The sequence below is a fragment of the Numida meleagris genome, chromosome 2 (genome assembly GCF_002078875.1).
Source record: "Numida meleagris isolate 19003 breed g44 Domestic line chromosome 2, NumMel1.0, whole genome shotgun sequence".
NCBI lineage: Eukaryota > Metazoa > Chordata > Aves > Galliformes > Numididae > Numida > Numida meleagris.
This window is the reverse complement of record NC_034410.1, coordinates 9557147-9578414: the sequence shown is the minus strand read 5'-3', so window position 1 is coordinate 9578414 and position 21268 is coordinate 9557147. Positions and strand designations below refer to the sequence as shown.

At 44.1% G+C, this 21268-nt stretch overlaps 1 protein-coding gene across 5 annotated transcripts in view; it reads left to right on the top strand.

Moving 5' to 3' along the window:
- The window catches only part of DIP2C (disco interacting protein 2 homolog C), a 292387-nt gene continuing 271125 nt past the window's right edge, over nucleotides 7-21268 (top strand). For all 5 annotated transcript variants that reach the window (XM_021385365.1, XM_021385363.1, XM_021385362.1 and 2 more), the window contains exon 1: nucleotides 7-351. In XM_021385365.1, the coding sequence (XP_021241040.1) occupies nucleotides 267-351 (85 nt within the window). In that variant the 5' untranslated portion in view covers nucleotides 7-266. The remainder of the gene's footprint in view (nucleotides 352-21268) is intronic.

Here is a 21268-nt window from a genome sequence, read left to right as displayed (position 1 = left end):
GGCGGGGCCCCGCTGAAGGAAGCGGCGAGGGAGGAGGAGGAGGAGGAGGAGGAGAGGGGAGGAGAGGAGAAATCTCCGCATTCCCTCCCTCCGCGCCCCGTCCCCAGCGCGGACCGCCTCCCCCGTGCATGCCCCGCTGAGGCGGCGGCGGAGGACTTTGGCATCCGGCGCGGCCCCGCCGTTCTCCCTCGCCCCTTTTCTGCTGCGAACAAAGGGGGAGAGCGAGGGAGCGGGAGGAGGGCAGAGCCCATCTCCGCGGCGCGAGCATGGCGGACCGCAGCCTCGAGAGCGTGTCGCTGCCCCTGGAGGTGCGGGCCCGGCTGGCCGAGCTGGAGCTGGAGCTCTCCGAAGGTAAAGGGGCGGCTCCCCGCGTTCGCCCCGTCCCTGCCCGCTGCCGGGCCGCGGAGGGGGGGGGGGGCTCGGGCGGGTTTGTTCCACCTGGAAGCGCCGCGGCGGAGGTGGGAGCGGGGCTGGCGGGGTCCGCGCGGCGGAGCGTGGCTGATTACGGAAGATGGAAAAATCCTCGGGGCTGGCTCGCGGCGGTGCTCGTCCTGCCAGGAAAAGGCAGTTTCACCGGGATCTGCCGGAGACGGTGGTGCGGGAAGGCTGCGCGGCTGCACGAGGGGCTGGCATCGAGTCCGCGCGTCGGGCTCGGCGCGCGTGTGTCGGTTGTAACGAAACGCTCCACGATAAGGTCATCTTCAAACGTATCGTTGAGAGGAAACGAGACGCATCTATGTTTTTGCATCTGTTCCCCCCCCCCCCCTCCAGTTCGATCGCAGTCTCGTGGCGGTGGCTCTCGGTGTGCCGCTGGGAAGCTAGCTCTCCTGCGGCTGCTGGGCCCGCAGCCCCCAGCCCAGCCCCGCGTGCAGCCTCCGAGCGCCGCACCGAGCCCTGGGTGCTCTGCCTTCTGATAAAAAAAGGACAGATTCCAGCGCTCGTTCACGCTGACGGGCCGCAGCACCTCACCGCGTGTCCCTCACCAGCGCCTGGAAACGCTGGATGCGTGGAGCCGCTTTCCTGCTGCCCGTCTCTGTAACGGTTTGTGAGGGCTCCCGGCCAGCAAAGTGCCCGGGCCCGTTCCATCGGCGGGGAGGAGCTGGTGTTGACATTGTGCTTTCCCTTAACGCTTTGAGGGCGAAGGGGAGAGCGAGCTGCTGAGCTGCCTGGGGCTCCGCTTCTCTGTTTCCAGCCCCCCACCGCCCTCCTCCAAGGGATGCCCTGAAAACCCGGCATAAGAGAAGTGAACGGCAGCGTGGCCTTGTGTGGGGCGCTGCCCCTGTCTGCGCTGTGCGCTGCGAGGGAGGCTGCTGATACCTCATGTCTGGCACTCTTGCTTTATGCGTTTTGGTGCGGGGCATATTATTGACTGCGTGCCGAATAATTAAACCAAGGAGACCAAAACCAAACAGACTTAAATCAGTCAGTAATTTGGTAATTCAGTGTGCTGAAGTTGTAATACAGTTTCATGGTGCAATTTCTGTTGCTGCAAGCATAGTCCAAAAAGGCTCTGAGGAAATGGGATGTGGTTGGACATCTGTATCTGCACTGCTGGAGCTTCCATGGAGCTGGAATGAGTTTGCCCCTCTCTGATGGTGTCTCTCTCTCTGTGCCACCAGCACTGCACCCAGGGGAAAGCCCAGCTTATGCCCTTTGCCTGTGGCAGCCCAAATCAGGAGTGGTTGGAGCAGGGGTGGGGTACAGGAAGAGCTGGAGTCCCCACTTCACACCTTTCCCCCGTCTTGTTCTTGGTGTGCTCTGAGTCGAGTGCGTAGCAGTGCTCTGTGCCTGAGGAAATTCAGTCTTCCATTGTTTGAAGCATCAAACTTTAGGCACAGATGTTGTAAGTTGTAGCCTGTTCCCTGAAACAATGACTACATGTAGCAGGTTCAGTACAGTTTTTGTTTGCCGTGGAGAACCGGCCATAGTCTGGCCATACTAACCCAGAGTTAAATGGTTTTCAAGGCTACTTGATGCATTTTTAGGCCCTGAATGTCCAGTAGTGTATGTGTGCTAAACCTGACCCATGTGAGGCCTCCCACTGGTGTCAGAGGTGCACACAGAGTGCGAGATGCTCCAGCATGTGCAGAAATGTCATCAGGACAGAGGCTTAATGAGTGTGATGCTCTTGGTGTGTTTGCGTGTCCCTGCTGCCTTCTCAAGTCAGGGAGCAGCCTGGCAATGACGCGCTGAGCTGAGCCGTGTGTTGGGGACTCACTGATAGTGCTGGGACTGATGTGACTGCCTTAAGTTGTGCTCCCTTTTAAAGTGCTTTCCTGAATCAAATGTGCTGGGGACATGTTTTTCAAATGCAGAATGCCAGAAGTGGTGTGTTGTATTTTGTGTGACCGTAAGTGTTACAATTCTTACAGCTGTCACTGGTACCAATGCAACCTGGTTCTTGAGTGCCAAAAACTTTTATGGGCAGAGGTGACTCAGAAGCAGCTTCTGAAGGAAAGCAGCTGCCTTGTGAAAGAGACGGGAGCAGTGGCTGGATTATTGCAGCACAGCCCGGTGGCCAGGAGCACAGGCTGTCTCCTACTGAGATCCTGTACCTGCCCTGTGCCATAGCATGGGCCCTGGGCTGGGCCACTTGTGTGCAGCACTCTGCAGATGCTGAAATTGCAGCCTTTGCTGGCAGTCATTACACATATAAGTTTGAGCGTGGTGTTTTTTTCCATTGTAGCCAAATTCTGGCTTCCTTGTTCAGTTGTGCACTGGGCAGAGTCTCGCAGCAGAGATGCTGTCAGCAAAAGCTCATGTAGTGGCTGCTGGATAGGTAGCATGTGCTTTTTAGAGATAGGGCAAAGTGCCTTTTTTGGTGAGCATTTAGGCATTTCTGTGCTGCTCATTGGTTTGGAGAGGAGTTTGTCTGAAATGTGTTTACTTTGTGTTCTGCTAAAATGGTTTCTGTGGCACTTCTAACCCATTGGTTATTGTGGGCAAGCCGCATGCCTTTTACCTCCCCTTTGTTGTGGTCTGAATGTGCTTTTTTGTTTCAAACATAGCTATTTAAAACGTACTATGGATGCAAATTAGGATAACCATTTTAGATTTTGTTAGCTTCGTTTCTGTGATTTAGAGGCTGAAAATCAGTTAGAGTCAGAAATGTTTTCCAGCGTCCTCAGAGCCCGTAGCCTCCCCCGTGTGGGAGAGTGAGTTATGTCGGTAGCCTGGCACTTTGATGAGTGCTGAAAATGGCTTTCAAGTTTATGTGTTGGTATGTAATTTTACGTTCAGCTTCAGGCAGTAATAGCACATTTCTTTATGGTGTTTTCACTTCATTTTGGGAGGGGAAAATGCCTCTGTATTTATCAAAATGTAGAGATGCAGCAGCACTTGAAATTGGTTAAGAGTATTAGAAGTAAGTTGTGGAATCCTTCTCATCCAGCCCGATATCCTGAAGAGATTTGTTTTGCTGTGCTTGACTGAGTGTGTCTAAGGCTGGCATGTTGCATATGTGTTTTTTGACACTCTGTAGTAGTTTCCACTGAGCGTACTGATGCTTGCAGTGCTCCAAAGTGCAGCCTTTCTAGGCTGATGCAATCAGCATGTCACTCTGCAGTCGTTGTTCTTTAGGGCTGCTTAGAATTTTACGAGGCTTTAGTTTTCTAACTATGTATAAAATTGTACTGGGTGGAAATAGATGAATCATCTTGGTTTTTTAGAATAGCTTGGGGGTTCTTAACTGAAGAACTCATTTAATAAAACCAGAAGTATTAAAATATGTTGTCTTTTTTTTTTTTTTGAAATGTAATTCTACAAACCCTTCATTCTTAAAAACTCTTAAGAATTAAAAAAAAAAAACCAACCAAAAAAAAACCCCTAAAATACTTTTCTCGTTTTCCACTCAATTTAAGGGTACACAGGGTTATATTGCTCTTCCAATTACTGCCTGAGGCAAAATTAATTGGGAAAAGATGCTCTGTATTTCTTCCAGTGTTTTATCCAAGTGTCAGATAAAATAGCTGAAACAGTTAAAAGAACCACAGACGCTACGTGGAAAATGTGAAAAATGTCCTGTTCTGAGCTGTTCTACCCATATTCCATGCTGTACATACAGTCCTCTTTCATTTTTAACGTACAAAGCATAGGAGATTTTGTTAAGTTTGAGCCCTTCTCCAAAGAGTACTTAAAAAAGGTATCTTTAGTGAATGGTTACTTGCCCTCAAAGGCACTGGACATGAACTCGGCTAATTAATTTGGTCCTCAGCTTCCCTTATGTCTGCTGGCTTGGCTGTATGCATTGGTATTGTTTGGGTTGATTGGGTCGTTGTCTGGTCAGGTTTAGTATGTATAGTTAGAAGGTGTATCTTCTGTTGGTGTCTATTACTATACAATGCCTCCTTCTGATGGAGCTACTCTGCTCCTGCCCGGCAGAGTAATACTGTTGCAAAAGCTCTCAGGAGGGAGATGTGGTTGGCAGCCTCTTGTGTAGAGAGCAAACGTGGCAAATCGGCGCGTCTGGATGTAGTCACTGGATAGGGGCAGGAGAACTGCAGTTTGCTCCTATAGATATTATTTCTGCTGATTCTTCACCCACGGAGAAGTTTCAAAGTGTGAAAATGCCAATAAGTGCCTCACTTGTCTGGTTTGGGACACAAATCGTCTTCTTAATTCACTCTTTGAGAGATAGCACCCTGCTTCACAAGTGCGTATAACCTGCACGGTGACGAAGCGTTAGTGCTTCCTGAGTTTGGGTGAGAAGTGAACTAAGAAATTCAGTGCTCACATTTATTTATTGTTGGGTTTTTTTGAGTTGTTAGGGTGCAGTTGGCTCATGTTTTCAGTTCTGTCAGAGAGGACTAACTTACTCAAAAGGCATAAAGCTGAAATCCTCACATTAGATACTAGACCTAAGGCTTTAAGAAAATATACCAAATACCATGAGAATTATGATAAAATCAAGAGTGATAGCAACAGGAGCTTTTCTTTCTCTGTGAGAGGAAGCTCCTCTCATCAGCTGTTTTGTTTCTTGGATGGTGCTCGCATAGGAGAGGGAGAATTGCTTGATTGTTTTAAAAACAGATTAAATTCACTCATGAGTTAATAGCAATTTGCATTTAAAGGTGCTGCGATTTGAAATCAGTCTGTTTTTTTTTTTTTTTAATCTACCTACTTCATTTTACTGAAGGGCTTTTAATGGATACTGTTGTGTCAAAAGGATTCGCTGTCACTCATTCAGTTGATGTACACTGTAGTGCCTTGTAAAATAGACTATGCAAATCTCCAGGATGTTCCCAGAACAGCTGTCCTGAAGGCATGCTGTAACTATACCTTTATTGCAAGCTGATGTTGAGCAGCATTGATGCCCAAGGGTTACACTTAATAGATGTTTCAAATGATCTTTACTGTATTACACAACAGACGTACTTGAACAACTTTTTCCAAGGATGTGTGAAAATTGCCAGTGGGGTGCCAGTTTTATAGGCAAAACAGGGAGTAAGCAATGCATTTACAACAGGAACATGCGTAGTAAGGAGCTTCAGGGAGTGTCTATCTGGTGGTGCTGCACAGCGCGGAGAGCAGAAGCCCTGTGCTGCTTCTCCTTGCCAAAGCAACAACCCAGTGTGTACATCTGCTTGTTAGTCAACATGCTGTTCTTCTCTAGGAGGATATTTCCCTGCCTGTTGTTCCGTTAGAAGGGGAATGCTGTCATTTTGATTTGAATCATCTTTATTCTAGCAAACCAGATATTCTTTCATATTGAAAAAAATCAGGTTTGGCATACCTCTTTCCTTTGTGTTCAATTTTTCTCAGGACAAAATATTTCCATGGTGTACAAAAGGCAGATATAATGAACTAATTTGTGATGAAGGATTTGGATTGGGAGAGGAGAGCAGCAGAAAGATCAATGTTTCTCTGAAGGGACATCAATAGACTTATTTCGGTTTTCATAGCTCAGAATGGATGTTTGCGGTGTGATACAGAGAATCCTAAATGTACCATAGCTCTTCTATACTTAAAAATGCACTGACTGCATTTTAATTTTTTAAGAGGCTATTTGTATAAAGCATCACGCAGGACGTATAATTTTTTTAAAATAAATGCTTTAATTCCCCAGCAACTGTCAGGCGAGATGACTCACTGCAGTGCAGGAATTCACCACAGCACATAACAGATTTGACACAAACTCCTAATCCATTTAAAATTATGCATGTATATTTCCCAGCCTTCCCAGTGGGTGAGTTTCATTTTTGGCTGAGTCCTGATGATCCCATTCTGCCTCTTCTCCACCCCCACCTCCTTTTTCTCTTTCTTCTTGGGGTCCCACCTGCAGCCAGCAGTCACCAGGCTGTGAGGTTGGGTGCAGTGCTGTTTCTGTGGCTTTCAGCAGCATTTCCTGGGAAGTTAAGGATGGCCACTCTTTCACTCCTTGATCCTGGTGCCGGTGTGTTCCAAAACATGGTTGCTCTCTGCCGTTCTTTGTGGTCTTTCCTTGGGTTGCTGAAGTAAACATTAAAAAACTGGAACTGTTTTCATTTAGCTCCACTTGGTGGAATCACTCATTTTAGATCTGTGTAAATTAATTGATTTTTTTTTTTTCAGTAATGTTAGCTAGGATTTCTAATTGCTGGTGTTATTTATCACTAGGGTTAAGTATAACTGTAAAACAAGCGTAAAGCATAATGGTGACATAATATTCTTCTGCAATAAAGAAGAGAACCTAGGAATACTGAAACCAGTTCAGCTTGAGACAGAGATGCTGGGAAGACTGTGGCCATGCTCCAGCTGGAGGCTGTGACTGCAGGCGAGGAGGCTCATGGAGCCACGCAGAAGCCACGCGTCTCAGCAGAGCAGCCTGTGCATGGGGCCTGAGGGAAGGAGGATGGCATTCATGCTGCTTGGTGTGGTCGGATCAGTTGCTGTTCTTGGCAGTTTGATAGACGTAGCAGTCTGTTTGACATCTAACCTGCAATGTTCGGAGCTCTGTTAAGTACCAGCGTGTATATAATTGTCACAGTGTTTTACAGCAGGAGCTAACATTGAAGAGTAAATGATGTCTTGTCTCAGTGGCCTCTTTTTAAGAATATCATTTGTTAAATGGTTGGGTGAATGAGAGAAACAATTCTTACGAAGTATCTTGATAATTTGAATGGGAAGGGGCTATTTCCTGTACTTTTGGAGGTGTGAAAGTGCTGTTTGCTTTATGAAGTCTGAACTGGACTGTTACCAGGTCAGCTTTTAGGGTGTTTGAGGCAGTGCCTTCTCTTACTCACATAGGTGGATCTGTGGAATGGTGGCAGTTGAGGAGAAGAAGGGATTCTTCAAATGCTGTCTGGTTTTTTTAATGGGAAATAGAAGTGGGTATTAAGACTTGTGTTTGGTCTTATTGCTGTCTGGATCTGGAAGCCATACCTCCGTATTAACCAGGAGATCTGATATTCATTTCTTTGTTTAAATCTAGGTTTGATTTATGTGTGAGATTAAAATATCAAAAAATAAAAATCTGGTATGTCTGGTCTAGTAGGAGTTGTTCAGAAGCCAGGAAAATGTTTCATAAACTCTGTGACAAATGCTGAAGTGTGAGTATTGAAGCCTGATGTCTCACTGGTAGACTGCTGCTTGAAAGTCTGCCTTGACTAGTAAAGGTTTAAAGGTTTTAGGTTGGCTTAAAGACCTGTACAAAGTGTACTGGTGGTCTTTTTCCTGGTGTGTGGATGTCTGTGTGCCTATTAACATCCAAGCAAGGTAAAGAGGCTCTGGCAGCAGCCTCCTCATGCAACCAGGCCTGGAGGCGTCCTGGGGTTGGACGATCCACTTTGTGTGGCCTCTCTGGAGGAAACACGGCACCAGCAGGATGGCTACAGGATATTGCATCTATTGCCATTCAGTGGAAAAGTAGACCCAGTTGATTATCAGGATCCTAGCAGAATTTTGCACACCTTATCTCTCTAATCCTTGTTGAAAGAAATGTTACTCAAATGCAAAAACAAATAAAATGGCATGGTGGTGATGCGAACGGCTCTGCTTTGTTGACGAATCTTAAAATGGAAATTGCATTTCCAATGCTAGACTACTTTGACAGATGCCTGAGGATGAACAAGCGGCAGTTAAATAATGAAATGGCAAAATGCAGAAATGACCCAATCCTTTCCTTCATGACAATGGCAAACCCCTCTGCTGATTTCTCGGGAAGATGCCAATTTCATTTGCTGTATATGTTTAGTCTAAAAAAATGAAAGCATTGTTCTGAAGGTGGTATGTTTCTGTTTCGAAGTGCTGTGAAATGAGGGGGTGGCTTTTGGGGGGGAAAAACTGAAAAAATATTATTGGACTGCAGAGTGGTTTTTACTTGTAAGAGGTCAAATTAATAGATTTAATTAGATCTACTTCTAATCAGCTCCATGTTGTAATGGAGAAAGTTGGTTTGTTGTGTGGAGTAACAGCGATGGGAATAGCAAAAATTAAATTTTCTGATTCATTTTTTTTAAAGCTGAAAAACCGTCTTGCAATCAGTATTCATAAATATTATACTGCTAATGCATTCCAGTCCCAGGGTTCCATTTGTGTCTCTTACAAGCTCTGACTTTGGTGATACAAGTATTCGTATCACAGACTTTGAGGATTTGATAAAATTAAGAAGAGATCTGTAGGACAGAGGGGATTGAAGCAGTCCTAATGAACCTTGTTAACTGAGAGAAAGTTGGAGGGTTTATTTGGGTTATTTGACAAACCTTGTGTTGGGGAAGGAGGAGTATTTTCTGATAGTGGAAAGTTGTTTATGTTAGGATTTCAAAACACAAGAAGAACCAGCTCCTGGGAAAGGAAATTAGACAAATTCAGATTGGAGATAAGACAGAAAATATTAGTAAGGCTTGATAAACACTGGAACACTGACATATAAAAGAAGACTCAATGGCTTTCTTAAAAAAAAAAAAAAAGTATACTTGATAGTACACTTGATAGAAGACTCTTTTCTAAGAAATACTGAGTGTAAGAAGTATGTGCATGTAGATAGATACATCAACCACTGAATCTACTCTTGACCAGAAATGCAGTGTGATTGGTACATCCATAATGGCGTTTTATAGAAGTTTAGCCCAGTATTACGAACTATAATTTCCTGGTAACTTGAAAGAACACTGCAGCACTTGAGAATTTCAGCTGTCGTATGTTTTCAGTAGTGAAGATTTGACATTTACTTGCTGTAGTAATTTTTTTAAAATCAATATTGAACACTGCAGAGATGTAAATACACCACAGTTTGAGGGGATCTCACGTATAGTCACTGTATTAATACTTACTTCCATACGGACTGCTTCTGTATTCTACCTGTAGCTGAGGTGACTTCTGTATAAGCATGAAGTGGCAGAAAAATAACATTTTAAAAAGTCCTTAAATACTTACTATATACAGCTTCATCATTGGCTTTTATGTAAAACTATTGTACTTGTTAGTAATTTAGATGAAGAATAAGAAAGTAGTCAAGTCCTCTGAAGATTAGCCCTTCATGCGTCCTATTCCCTAACAGTTCAGGGAGGTGAAGTATGTACTCAACAATGAAATGAGCTGGGACAAGACAGCCAGTGTATTGTTTTCCTGGTTTAGTCGTATGTTTAGTTTTAGCTTTCATACGGTAGATATACATCTTGGTGTACTGGAAGCTTATGTGCCTTTGTGCTGCCATTTCTGTGCCATTCTGCCACAGAAGATCTGTGAAAACGTGTTTGTTCATTCAGAGTTTCCCAAGGCAAGTCTGTTTGACCTCCAGAGGCCGCCCCTTCTGAAGCACAGTGAAAGAGGAAGGCAGTCCCCTCCCTCTAAGCAATGCAGAAGCCTGAATGTAGAAGGAATACTTCTTTGTCTGTGTCATTACCTACTGAGAGCCCAGATGCTCTTTTTTTTCTTGAGCACAGTGATGCCTGAGCCAATGTTGTCTGTTGATGGTACTTCTGAGAAGGCTGGTGCTCCTGGCAGGTCTGGCAGTTCTCCTTCAGCTCTGCAGGGCAGCCTGTGAGCTGCTTGTTGCTCCACAGAGCGTGCAGTCACTCTGCAGCTAGTGAGTGAAGAAGCCCTGGGGGATGCCTTCAGCCAGAAACAGGCGCAGTGATGTTAAACTTTGTCATCAACTGCTGGACCACTAGAGACATTTGGTAGCTTCTGATAACTTAGTCCATAACAGTTTTCCCTCCACAGTACACTCGTAGAACAACAAATACAGTAAGAGTGGGCTTCTTTCCTTTGGTGCTGGTTTCTCTGTCCTTCTGGGAGTGCTCTAGGCTGGTTCATATATCAGCTCTTAGTACTTTTTTGTCCTGGACCTCTGTGCTTCTGAGGCATAAAGAATTTCAAACTGAAGTCCTCTGGTTGGTTAATGTTGTTTATTATTCCAAGGTGGTGATCTGGTTTTCCCAACCAGCAGAATGCTTTTTTTGTGTATTTTGATAGGAAAGTATAACCGACAGTGTTAGGTCTAACACGCATCAAATTGCATATTTATATTGCTTCCTTTATACTTTGGCTGTTTGTTGTAATTGGTCAATTCTGGTAAGTAATAAATGCAATTTCAGACTTTCTTTATGAACTATTCTGCTTGTGGGTATACTAGAAATAACTTCAGGCCTCATATACCCTCATATGCCAACTGATTCCACTAATTTTTTATTAAAATTAGGTATCTAGCACTAAGTTAGGCTGCAGCTGGGAAGAAAGAAGCCAACTCTACTTTACAGTTGCTTTTTTTTTTTTAACATGAAGAGCTTGTTGATCTTAATTTTCTGTCTTTTTACTTCTGTCATAGATCTACTGTAACTCAGGTGCCCAAAAAAGTCTCTCCCCAGACTTCTCTGTGGATGTAAGGGGGTTTTGCTAGCATTGATGTTGTGGAAAAGAATAATTTGAAAATGCTAGTTCACAGATGAGGTTTGTCTGTTATTTCAGTAATAAATAAATCATAAATAGAAAAAAAATTGCTCACAAGGGTATGTTAGGATTAAGGGAGAGCATGAAGCAGCTAAGTAATCATTTAAATGCCATAGCATCTGTTTTTCTCCAGACTCTTTTTGAAAACACTGTATGACTCTTGTCATGGGTGGGTCACTTCATCTCTGCATTCTGCTCCAGAGCCCAGCACGTGGGTAGCACAGTCGTACTGCATGGAGCTGGGATCATATGAGTTTCTAGTGAGACTACAACAAAAATTACAATGGAAATTACCATTGAGGTCACGTTGTAAGTCTCCACAAAACAGAAGTGTGGCATTACACTCAATGTAAAAGCAGAACCTTCATTCCTGGAGGCTTAAATAAGGAGGGAGTTTGAGACCTGCCAAAAGAAATTCTTGTATTTATTTTTTCCCTCAGACTGAAGTCCAGTTTACCTAAAAATAAATGGCAAATGATGTTGGCATCAGGACTGCACTACTGGGTATACTTCCACTTAAAGCTATGCCTGCAAACAGTCAGAAACAATCTGTGATATTTAAGGATCTGCAATTGGGTGTGTGATAGAAGAACAGTCTGACATATACTCCTTGTGTCTAGTCCTTCCTGGTACTAAGAGAACGCTGCATTTCAGACAGAGTCCTCACATACATAGAACAACAGGCAAAACGTACTCCCACTGGGAAAGTACAGACCCCCTCATGACTGGAAAACCAGTCCATATTTTCAGAAGGCGTTACTATTTCCTGGAAGCTACCGTGATCACAAAAGCTCCTTAGCGCTTCTGGCACTCTGTCAAGGACAGCGCGTGGTCAGTGTTGCCTCCTCCTATGTGACAGGGGGAAAGCCAGGCTGTGATGTTCCTTTGGCTTTAAGTTTTTTCTTTGCCTTCGCCTGTCTGCACTTTTTCCTCCACATTGTTTCATTGAAATCTGACTTTTGGGGTTTCTCTCCAGAGGAATCTTGTCCTAGTATTGCAGACCATGGTAAGTCAGCCATCCCCACCCGTTTTATTTCAGTTCCATGAGCAAAACTCCCTCATTGCCTGTCTTTCTGCCAGCCCTCCCAAATGGCAGGCTTTCGTGCAAGATCACAGTGAGGATAGTTCATGTTATGCCCTTTTTCGGTAGCCTTTTTTCTAGGTGAAAGAATGCTCATGAGAAATGTCAGATCAAAACTGAAGTCTTTATTCTTAAGTTTGGTTAAAAACAACTTCTGACTTGAAGTAACAAACTCATGAACCTGATTGTAATGACACTGGGCTAAAGTATGTGTGTTTTGCTCATCGTGTTCTGTATTTGCTTTTTTATATTTGCTGTTATATCTTTTTAATTCCACTTTGAGTTTGCTTAGATCCAAATTAGGATATTCTACATACAGTCTGAGATATTTATAGAGAAAGGTGCATCTTAAATTTCCTGAAATCTGATCTGGAGTTATGCCATTTATTTTCCATCTAAAAATGCATCGATAGTATCACCATGCAGTGTTTTTTTTCTTCTTTTTATTCATGTGAAACCCATACTAAATAAAAATACAGCTTATGTATCCTGCAATTATAAAGGAACTACCTACAAAGAGCCTGCAACACTTTCTACGTGATAAAAGCCATTTAAGTTGTTCAGGCATCAAGCATGGATTAGAGACTGTATCTTCGAATCATCTTTGCATATGCATGAGTACACCTGTTATATAAGCAGTGGCAAGCGCTGAGATTCATCCTGTCCTGTGCCACAGCTAGCGGGGTGAAGAAAAACAAGATCATTTGTCAGTTTAAGTCTTTTAAATCCAAAATGGAGCCTTATCTCTCTAATAGCCTAACACCAGAGAAAGATTCTGTTTGTATTCAGCAGGGCTGTATTCATGTGACTGTCAGCGGCTGAGTTACTGCTCTGGGTTCTATATAAAGATTCCTGCTTCTACCCTGCCCAGCACTGCTGTTGAGCACGATGTGCCACATGCAGCATGGCTATAAACCATCTCCGAAATACGGAAGTGTGTCTTCTTTCACACGTTCATATAAAAAAGAAGAGACAAATAGAGGGCCTTCTACGTGGCTTGTATCAACTTCCTAGCTATTGGACTCAGTGCCAGCTGAGGCTGAGTCATGTTACTTGCATGTGTTTTCAGGCATGGCCTATATTAGGGGAAGAACTGGGGGTTGTATAATTGCTGTACCCTACACCTCTTCTCAATTCAGTGCAAGCATTTTGCTCAGTTGAGACTTCTGTGTTAATGTGAGCTCCCACAAAATGCAGCTCCCTGGGTAGCCTGGCTTGTGGCAGCAGCACTGAGGCTGTTAGCGGCGTAGCTGGAGCTGGTTTCTGAGAGCCCTGTGCAGGGTCTCTGCTGCCTCGCTGCTGTTTGCGGGTGGATCAGGTGGAGGAAAGGATGAATGCATTGGGAAGGGACACGCGCAAGGAAAAATCTTAATCCTGTTTTGCTGCTGAATAAAATATTCTATGTATCTACATTGTCTAAGAAAACCTCTTTTACTGTGCGAGTGCTGGAGCAGCGGTACAGGCTGCCCACAGGCTGTGGGGTCCCCTCCTTGGAGGTCTCCCAAAGCCACCTGGACGTGGGCCTGGGCACCTTGCACTGGGTGCTCCTACTGGGGCAGAGTCAGGCAGATGGACCCAGAGCTCCCTGCCAACCTCAGCCATTCTGTGCTACACCTCCAACGTTTTCACCTTTCAATGATTTTGCTCTTCCTTTTACTTTTCTCCAGGATGCCACACGGTGTGTGTTTCTCGCCGTGACGTGCTGAGCCTTTTCCATGGTAGTTTGTGCCTGTTCTTCCTAGCTCCTCAGCTGAGATCCTTTGTGGCACCAAATTTTTGAATTTTGATTATAGTTATGCTACATGCACCGTGATAGTCAACCAACATGTGCATTGTGAGAGGAGAAGCACAATGGATTGAAGAGAGATTTGATTTTGAAGCCATTTCTCTTAATATTGCTGTTACTGCCAAACTTGATCACAGTGGTAAATTTACATCTTATGTAAATGATCTAGAATTCAGGCGTGGGTAAGGCTGCTTGTGATGATTTTAATGGTGTCATTATCATCATCACTCAGGTGTATGACTGTCAGTGGAATGATTTCTGGCGTTTACCTATATGAGAGAAGTGCATGTCTGTTTATATCTCTGGAAAAATAGTTCCTTTGGTTCTTTCTGGATCAGGAAAAATGCACAGAATCTCAATGGCTTTGAAAATCAGTTTGCTTGATTACTTATTAATAACAATTTTAGATATGAAAATATCTTGAGTGTTGTTGAGATTATTGATCATTTTTATTGAAACTTGTATTAAAAGTTGCTTGCAGCTGGAATCGTGCAGCTAAATATTGCATCTGTTTTTAAGCCAGTAATGCAGTTGTGAATTCTCCAGTCCAAACAGGAATGCAGTCTTCAGATACTTTGGCATTGTGGAAGCATCACAAGAAATCATCTTCTGAGTGCTGTGAGGTGGCTGCGGTCCTCAGCTGGGTGTTGGTCATTGTGCTGCTAGCTGCTAGCCACCAGGTTTCTCTTCCTGTATAGAATGGATGTACAAAGAGAGATGGATGATATTTTCAGCTGTGAACACAGCTTTTAAATATGAAAGAGCTTCCATATCCACATCATCTCCTGACTATTCAGTGAGCAGCTGGACATAGCTTTTGCAAAAGGAAGTTATGCAGGGTATGGTCCCAATTCAGCAAAGCATTTTAAGCATGTGCTTCAGTCTCGCTGACACTGACAGTTTAACTGAAACCCAACTGTCACAGATGGAGTGAGCATCTCTTTCTTGCATGGAAAAAGCACATCTACGGCATTTTCACTACTTGCTTAAAGAACAGGTTCAGTATAAATGAAAGGATCAAGAGTATTTTTTTTTTTTTTTGTACCATTGTGTGAACAGCACAATCTTAAAGCATGATTAATTTATTATTTATTTATTTATTTATTTTTAATGATTTGCTATATATTTAGCGTTGTCAGGTCATTAGGTAGAGGGCAGTGGAACTGCTCATATCTGCTTCTTGTTTTGTGTATTTGTCTCTGAGATTTAAGCTGTTTTGGGTGATGACATTCTTCATTTCTTTTTGAGGCCCTCCCTTCATACACACTTAGCTTGCTTCTGTACCGCAGCCTCTGAAATAGAGTTGTACCAGCCAATTTCTCTCTCTTTTTGGATTTTTCTTTTGGAAAAGGAGCTCCTGGCGCAGTGCAGGTGAAGCCACGCAACAGACCGCTGCCACTGTGTGCTGGGCTGTGCGTGGGCACAGCAGTCCATGCAGAGGAGGGCCCAGTGCTGCCTCTGGGCAATGACCATGCTCACAGGTGTCAGTGATGCTGCGCGATCCCAAGACCTAACGTGGGGCTGATGCAGGGCAGTGGAAGTGCTGTGCTGCAGGGCACTGTGGTAACAACCAGGCTTCAGATGAGCAGGAGGGGCGTGTGTAGGGTCTCGGAATATTTGAGAACCTGCTTTAAAAATCAGTCCAACCAATCGGGGAGATAATCTGCTTGCATTTCCATAGGATAGTGAGTGTCAGCATAATAAGGCAGTAACTGCTCAGTGGAAGGTGCAGGCGATGTGCTGCGGTGAGCTGCCCGCAGCCATGTGCCATGGAGCAAGCACAGCCACCCCCATGGCTCCAGGCAGGTCCTGGTGTGCAGGGCTCTGGTGTGGTCCAGTGGCCGTGGCGAAGTGAGGGGTTACAACCGTTGTGTTCCCTCCTTAATAGGGGCAGGTCTAGACATCCCTCCTCTGGAAAACGTTTTGAATGTGGTTACAGTCTGTTTCTGGTTACCTTTTGCTGCTACATGGTAGCAGGGCAGGAAGAGGGGCAGAAGCAGGCTGGAGCAGGTTGGTTTTTTTTTTTTTTTTTTTTTTTTTTTTTCCCTAGCATTGCCTTAATACGTGTGATTCATAGATCAATTTCTGTGAACACCAGCCAAGCACTGAAATGCCTTTTTCCTGTTTACCCTGTTGGAGTCTGTAACTCAGGTGTGAAAAGCTAGATCTAACTGGGCAGCTTTTCAAAGCCATTCTTTCTTCTTCCTTTTAGCATCCATCATGTTGTTTTCTTCAGCATACCTCTCATCTACTCAACTTGGTCTGAAGTATCACTGTTTTCCTATTGCATTTTGCTTCTTTGATCTGTTTGAAGATGTAGTGGCTGTAAGGAGCTAGGTCCTCGTGTAAAATCTCACTCTGTGTTCCAGCTCTCCACTGTGGTGTTTCATGTGCTTTTGGGTTGTTTGTGCAGTGAGAGGAAATGTCTGCAGAGCCTAGTGCCGTGCTCTTGTTTGCACCTGCCCCTGTGGTGTAAGGAGGGTGGGAAGTGACTCTGTGTGATGGAATAACTAATATTTAGGAATAAAACCAGAACTGGACAAGGCCTATGTATTCCATGTAAAAGCTAGTAGCTCAGTTAAATGCGATACATGAGAGAACCTAAAAATTAAGGTGTGGAAACATCTCTTGAGGCAATGATTTACTTTTGTTGCTATGGAAGGAAGGAAGCTGCTTTTTGCATTGTAGAACTCAGGCAGTACAACACACTCATTGTTTCTACATGCTGTGTGTTTCTCTGCATAGGTATATTTAAGGATGTAAAAGGATATGCCTGTGGAGAAGATGGGGAAGGAAAAAGCACACACTGACTCCTCAAATGAGCAAACTTTCCCACTTAAGGGCATGGTATCTGCAGGAGCAGCTCCATAGCGATAGGCACGCGCAGGTTACCCACATCCTGAGTCACAGACTTCTCTCTGCTTTGTGGATCAGAAGTGTGAGCCCCTTCTCCACCGTGCTTCCAATTCCTGAAATAACTGCTGAGGTCAAGAGGGACACGGGGCAGATGGCTGTCACTAGGAGGCCCTTTAGATCGAGGCAAAATATGTGGGGTTTCTTGATGTTCAGCCTCAACCGTTTGGCACGAGATGATAATTTTAATCTTTTTCTGTTTATTTCTTCTTGGTAGTGTTTTGCCTTTTGTGCTGGCTTACACCCTTTCTAATGAATCACCAAAGCTTTTGTTGTGATACTGACTTAACAAATATCTTTATTCCAGTTACTTTTGAGATGTGTATGTTTGTGCTCAGTCACATTAAGTGAATTACATGCTGCTGTTGCTGAATTTACAACGTCTTTTGGCTTGGAACAATTAATGGTAATAACCCTTGATACATCAAAATACACAATGAATAAAGGAAACTTTATTGTCTATATTGTGAGGCTTATTTTAACACATTGTGCCTTCCCAGTTGCAGTATCTGGTGATCTCTGTAGGGACATTTTGTTACAAAATGCTCTGGCTCTCACTGAACCAAATTTAAAACTGGAGCAAATTCAGACCCATATAATTGGTGGGGAAAATAATGAGAGGAAAGTTCAATTTGGCAGACAGGGACACAGATACTCACAAAGTCTTTGGATGGAAGTAAAAGTGCTTTGAAACCCAAAGCTGGCTCAAAGACTTCTCAGCAGCATTAGGCGAAATCAAACTGTTGGGGAGGTGAACGCTGCTTCTGAACAAGCCCCTTCCTCTGTCCTCGGCCAGCTGCTGCAAGCACATGCTCACACCTCCCTGCCAGGGACAGAAGCAGCGTTGGCTTTTCAGGGCCTGAGCACAGGCAAATAGGAAGCAAAGCCGCAGTGGTTTTACTGTCTGTAGCAATGGCTGCACAGACAATTTGCTGACATCCAGGAGCATTTCTCCTGAAATGTCTCCCGGTGAACATGTGCCCTTCAACTTACATCTCTGCCAATGTGTACATACATGCTCCAGTGTGCAAATAATGGCCTATCAGGCTCCAGGCATGAGCAGTGTTGGTTTTTTTTTTTTTTTTAAGTGAGCTATTTCAGAGGATCATAGGTTGATTGCTCTTCTGTTTGAGTACTTCTTTCAGGTGAGAAGAAATCCCTGGTGTCTGTGATCATACACAAGATGCTCCCAGTTATTCCTACCTCAGCCCTAAAATGCTTTGGATGAACCACAGTGCTTCTCAGATGACCATCCTTTCCTGTGCTGGGGAAAAAAACTGTACTTTGTTTCCAGCTTGATGTTCCCAGCAGCAATTCATCCTCAGGTCATAGTTAAGGCTCTTATATTTAGGAAACTAATGCTGCATGTGGCTTCTTAAGAAAGCATTAGCTTTGGATGTGAAGTGATGTATTATTGACAAGGCTGAGTTTAATGTAACCTACTATATTGAAGCTGGACTCCATTGTACTTTTAGAGATGGAATCACTACTGTGGGAGCACCATGCTACAACTTGAAGCCAAGAGCAAGTACTTTTCTTTACCGTCTGTTGTAGAAGATTTTGGGGGCATGTTATTGTGAAGTGTCTTGTGCAAAACCGGCTGGACTGGAAATTTCAGAAAGACGTCCACATAGAAAAAATGTATATCAGAGTACTGTTGCAACATTGAGCAACAATGATTTACACTTATTTTCCTTATGGAAGTGTATAGGTACAAACATAGTTTCATGGGACATATTATTCTTATTATGGGTTTAAGTCATATTTAAGTCAGAACTGAAACACGCAGTTGAAACTGGGCATAGACTTAGGGCTTAAATGGTTAGGGACTCTGCTGAATAGGGTTGGATTACAGACCCACAGCTGGAAGAGGAGAGAACATCCACCAGGGCATGACAAGAAGAAAGAGTGCCAAAAAAACATAAAAGAGGCAAATTTGTGGCATAAAGGATTTAGTGCATAGTAGACCGAGGCTGTGTAAGGCACCTCAGCCATTTGGGAGGCTGCGCTGTAGCCAGCATTGTGAGTTCCAGTAGTTCTGACGAGGACACAAAACCTGCTTCTGCAGCTATTCTAAAGCCCTGTGATCTCTCCAGTATTGACATGGTATTGAGTTCTCCAGCTTCAAAGACTTTCACATCTGGAATAATTTTATTCATTCTTTTAAAAGTCATCTAAGCAATATTTGATTATAATACTGTATACTGCAAGAGAAGTTCTAAAGAAGTAACAAGACTGAAGATCCTTAAAAGTTTTCCTTTTATTGGGCTTAATATTCCTACTTTTATAGCTGGGTAAATAGCGTTCTGGATGTGGCTGTAACTTCTAATAGGCAGGAACTGCAGTCTTGAAAACATATGGTTCTTCTTATTCCCTCTTACCCTTTTTTCTATCTGGCACAGACAATGAAGGAAAAACAGTAATAATCTCCAGTGAACAACAGGAAAAATATAAAGTTGGAACATTTTAGTAATGAAGCTACAAGCATCTGTTCTTCAGCACCAGAGGCTCAGTTTACCTTCAGACATGTTCTGCTGGTCATTTGGGAATCTCTCAGTGTGGCATTGCCCCAGCTGCCTGCACAGTCCCTTTGCTTGTGAGCGGAGCTTGGGTGACCACAGGTGTGGTCTGCTGCCCAGCTGCATGAATTCTCCATTCTGTGCATTAATTAATGCTGTTGTTATTAATGCTGCCCTGTGGATTGGAGGACATGGGGGCACCCATTCACTCCTGCTATGGGGACAGTGGCTTTTGTGGCTATGTCAGAGGGGAATGGTGGCAGCTGAATCCCAGCTAGAATGAGCATGTCTCTGCAAATAATTTTACCAGACAAGATGCAGCTGAATTGGGAATGTGTGGCTTGGTGCTCTAAGATTTGTATGTGACTCTCCCACTCTCTACTTCAGGGATTGTGAAGCCCATCTGTAATTTAAATATCATCCAGGGGGTTATTTTTCATGCTGGATATAATCCTAGAAAAAACAATGGTTGATCTTGTGAAGTAGATTGTGGAAGTTTAACACAGCCTTCTCATGGCTCACATGCATTTGGTGCTCTCATAAATTCTAGGTATGGTTCTTCTGTTAATAAAAGATCCACAGCACCTGGGTTTGGAGCATGGTGGGGATGAGGAGAGTTAGTCCTGACTGTGCTCTGTGTGCTGCCAGCTGGTACAGGCAGGCTTTCTGAGTGCCTTGTTGCCTGGATTTTGGTGAGTTATCCACAGCAGCCAGCTGTAAAAGATTGGTATCCAGAAATCAGGTGGCAGTTTACCCATCCGGCATCTCATTTCTGTTCCAGAGTTCAAGTTTGTGTGAGTTACATGTTATATATACCTGATAAAACAATGCCTTAGACCACTTTCTCCACAATTTCTCATAGTTACGTTGTGCAATGTAAAACAAGAGTTCAGTCCATCTGTTGCCTTTCCTGAATAGGCTGTTTGTGTCTTTTTGTGTGTTGTGGAAGCAGCTCCTGAAGCTCCAAGCACTCACTGCCGGGCCTGGTCAGGGAGGGCCGGTGCCTCAGCCTGCCTCACACCATGGCTCTGCCCATGTGCAGCATATGGCCTGATCCTGACTGCCTCCTGTCAGCTGTCTTTGCTGCTTGCTGGCCCCTGAGCCGTAGCCGGGCGTTATCTGGGGCAGCGCTGGCTGTCGTGGGCCTGAACTGTGTCAGGGAGAGTGCTCACTGCTAGGCATGACGTGGGACAGTGCGTGACCCCGTGCCCTGCCCCATTTGTGTTTCCCAGCACAGGGACAGCCTGAGTGCCTCTACTGTGAATGGAAATAGCTGTTTTTGAAAGGACAACACAGCAGACGCCTTAAAAATGAAGTTTTTCCCAAAGAAAAGAAAGTGAATCGAAGAACGCAAGCAAGTCTGGATACTGTCCCACCTGTGGGGCTTTTGCTGTGCCCTTTGCTGTTCTTCTTTCCTAATGGGAAAGTAAATAAAGCACACACATTTCCTAGAAGTTATCTGTTTGACAAAAGCTTAAGACAGTGGTAAATAGAACATTGCCTTGGGATGGGGAGGTTTCAGATGTTGGCATTCGCACTTCCTGTGGGAAGAGAAACAGGAGAACATCCCTCTGGCTGTTACTGCAATCTCTGAGGAGTGTTGCAAGATGCAGAGTTCCTGAGCCTATGGAGCTGGTGGTGTGGCACAGGGCTGGTGGCATGGCATAGTTTCCAGAATGAAAGTGTTTGCTTTTAATCAGATTTGCTAATAAAACTTTGCTGTACTGTACTTTGGTCATTTATTTCTCTGAATATTTTTTTTTTTTTTTACCACAAGCTGATGTCATCACTGGATCCTCCTTCCAGTTTCTGAGCTATTGCTTTAGGTTGCATCATGGCGTTAAAACTGCTTCAGATGTCTGAGAAGACTGACGAAATGACCCTTTAAAACCAAATCATGTCAGTTTTAAGCAATGCAGATGCTAAAGCAAGCTGGATGATGCCATTTGTGACTTCAGTGGGAAAATTTTTTTTGGAAACTAGAATTTCCTTTTTGTTATCCCATCTCAGGTCTCTGAAACAGTCCCTTCAATCCAGATTCTTGCATGTTCATATTGTATTTTTAAATTTCGTTTGGAATTTATTAAAAAAGCACAAGGATAG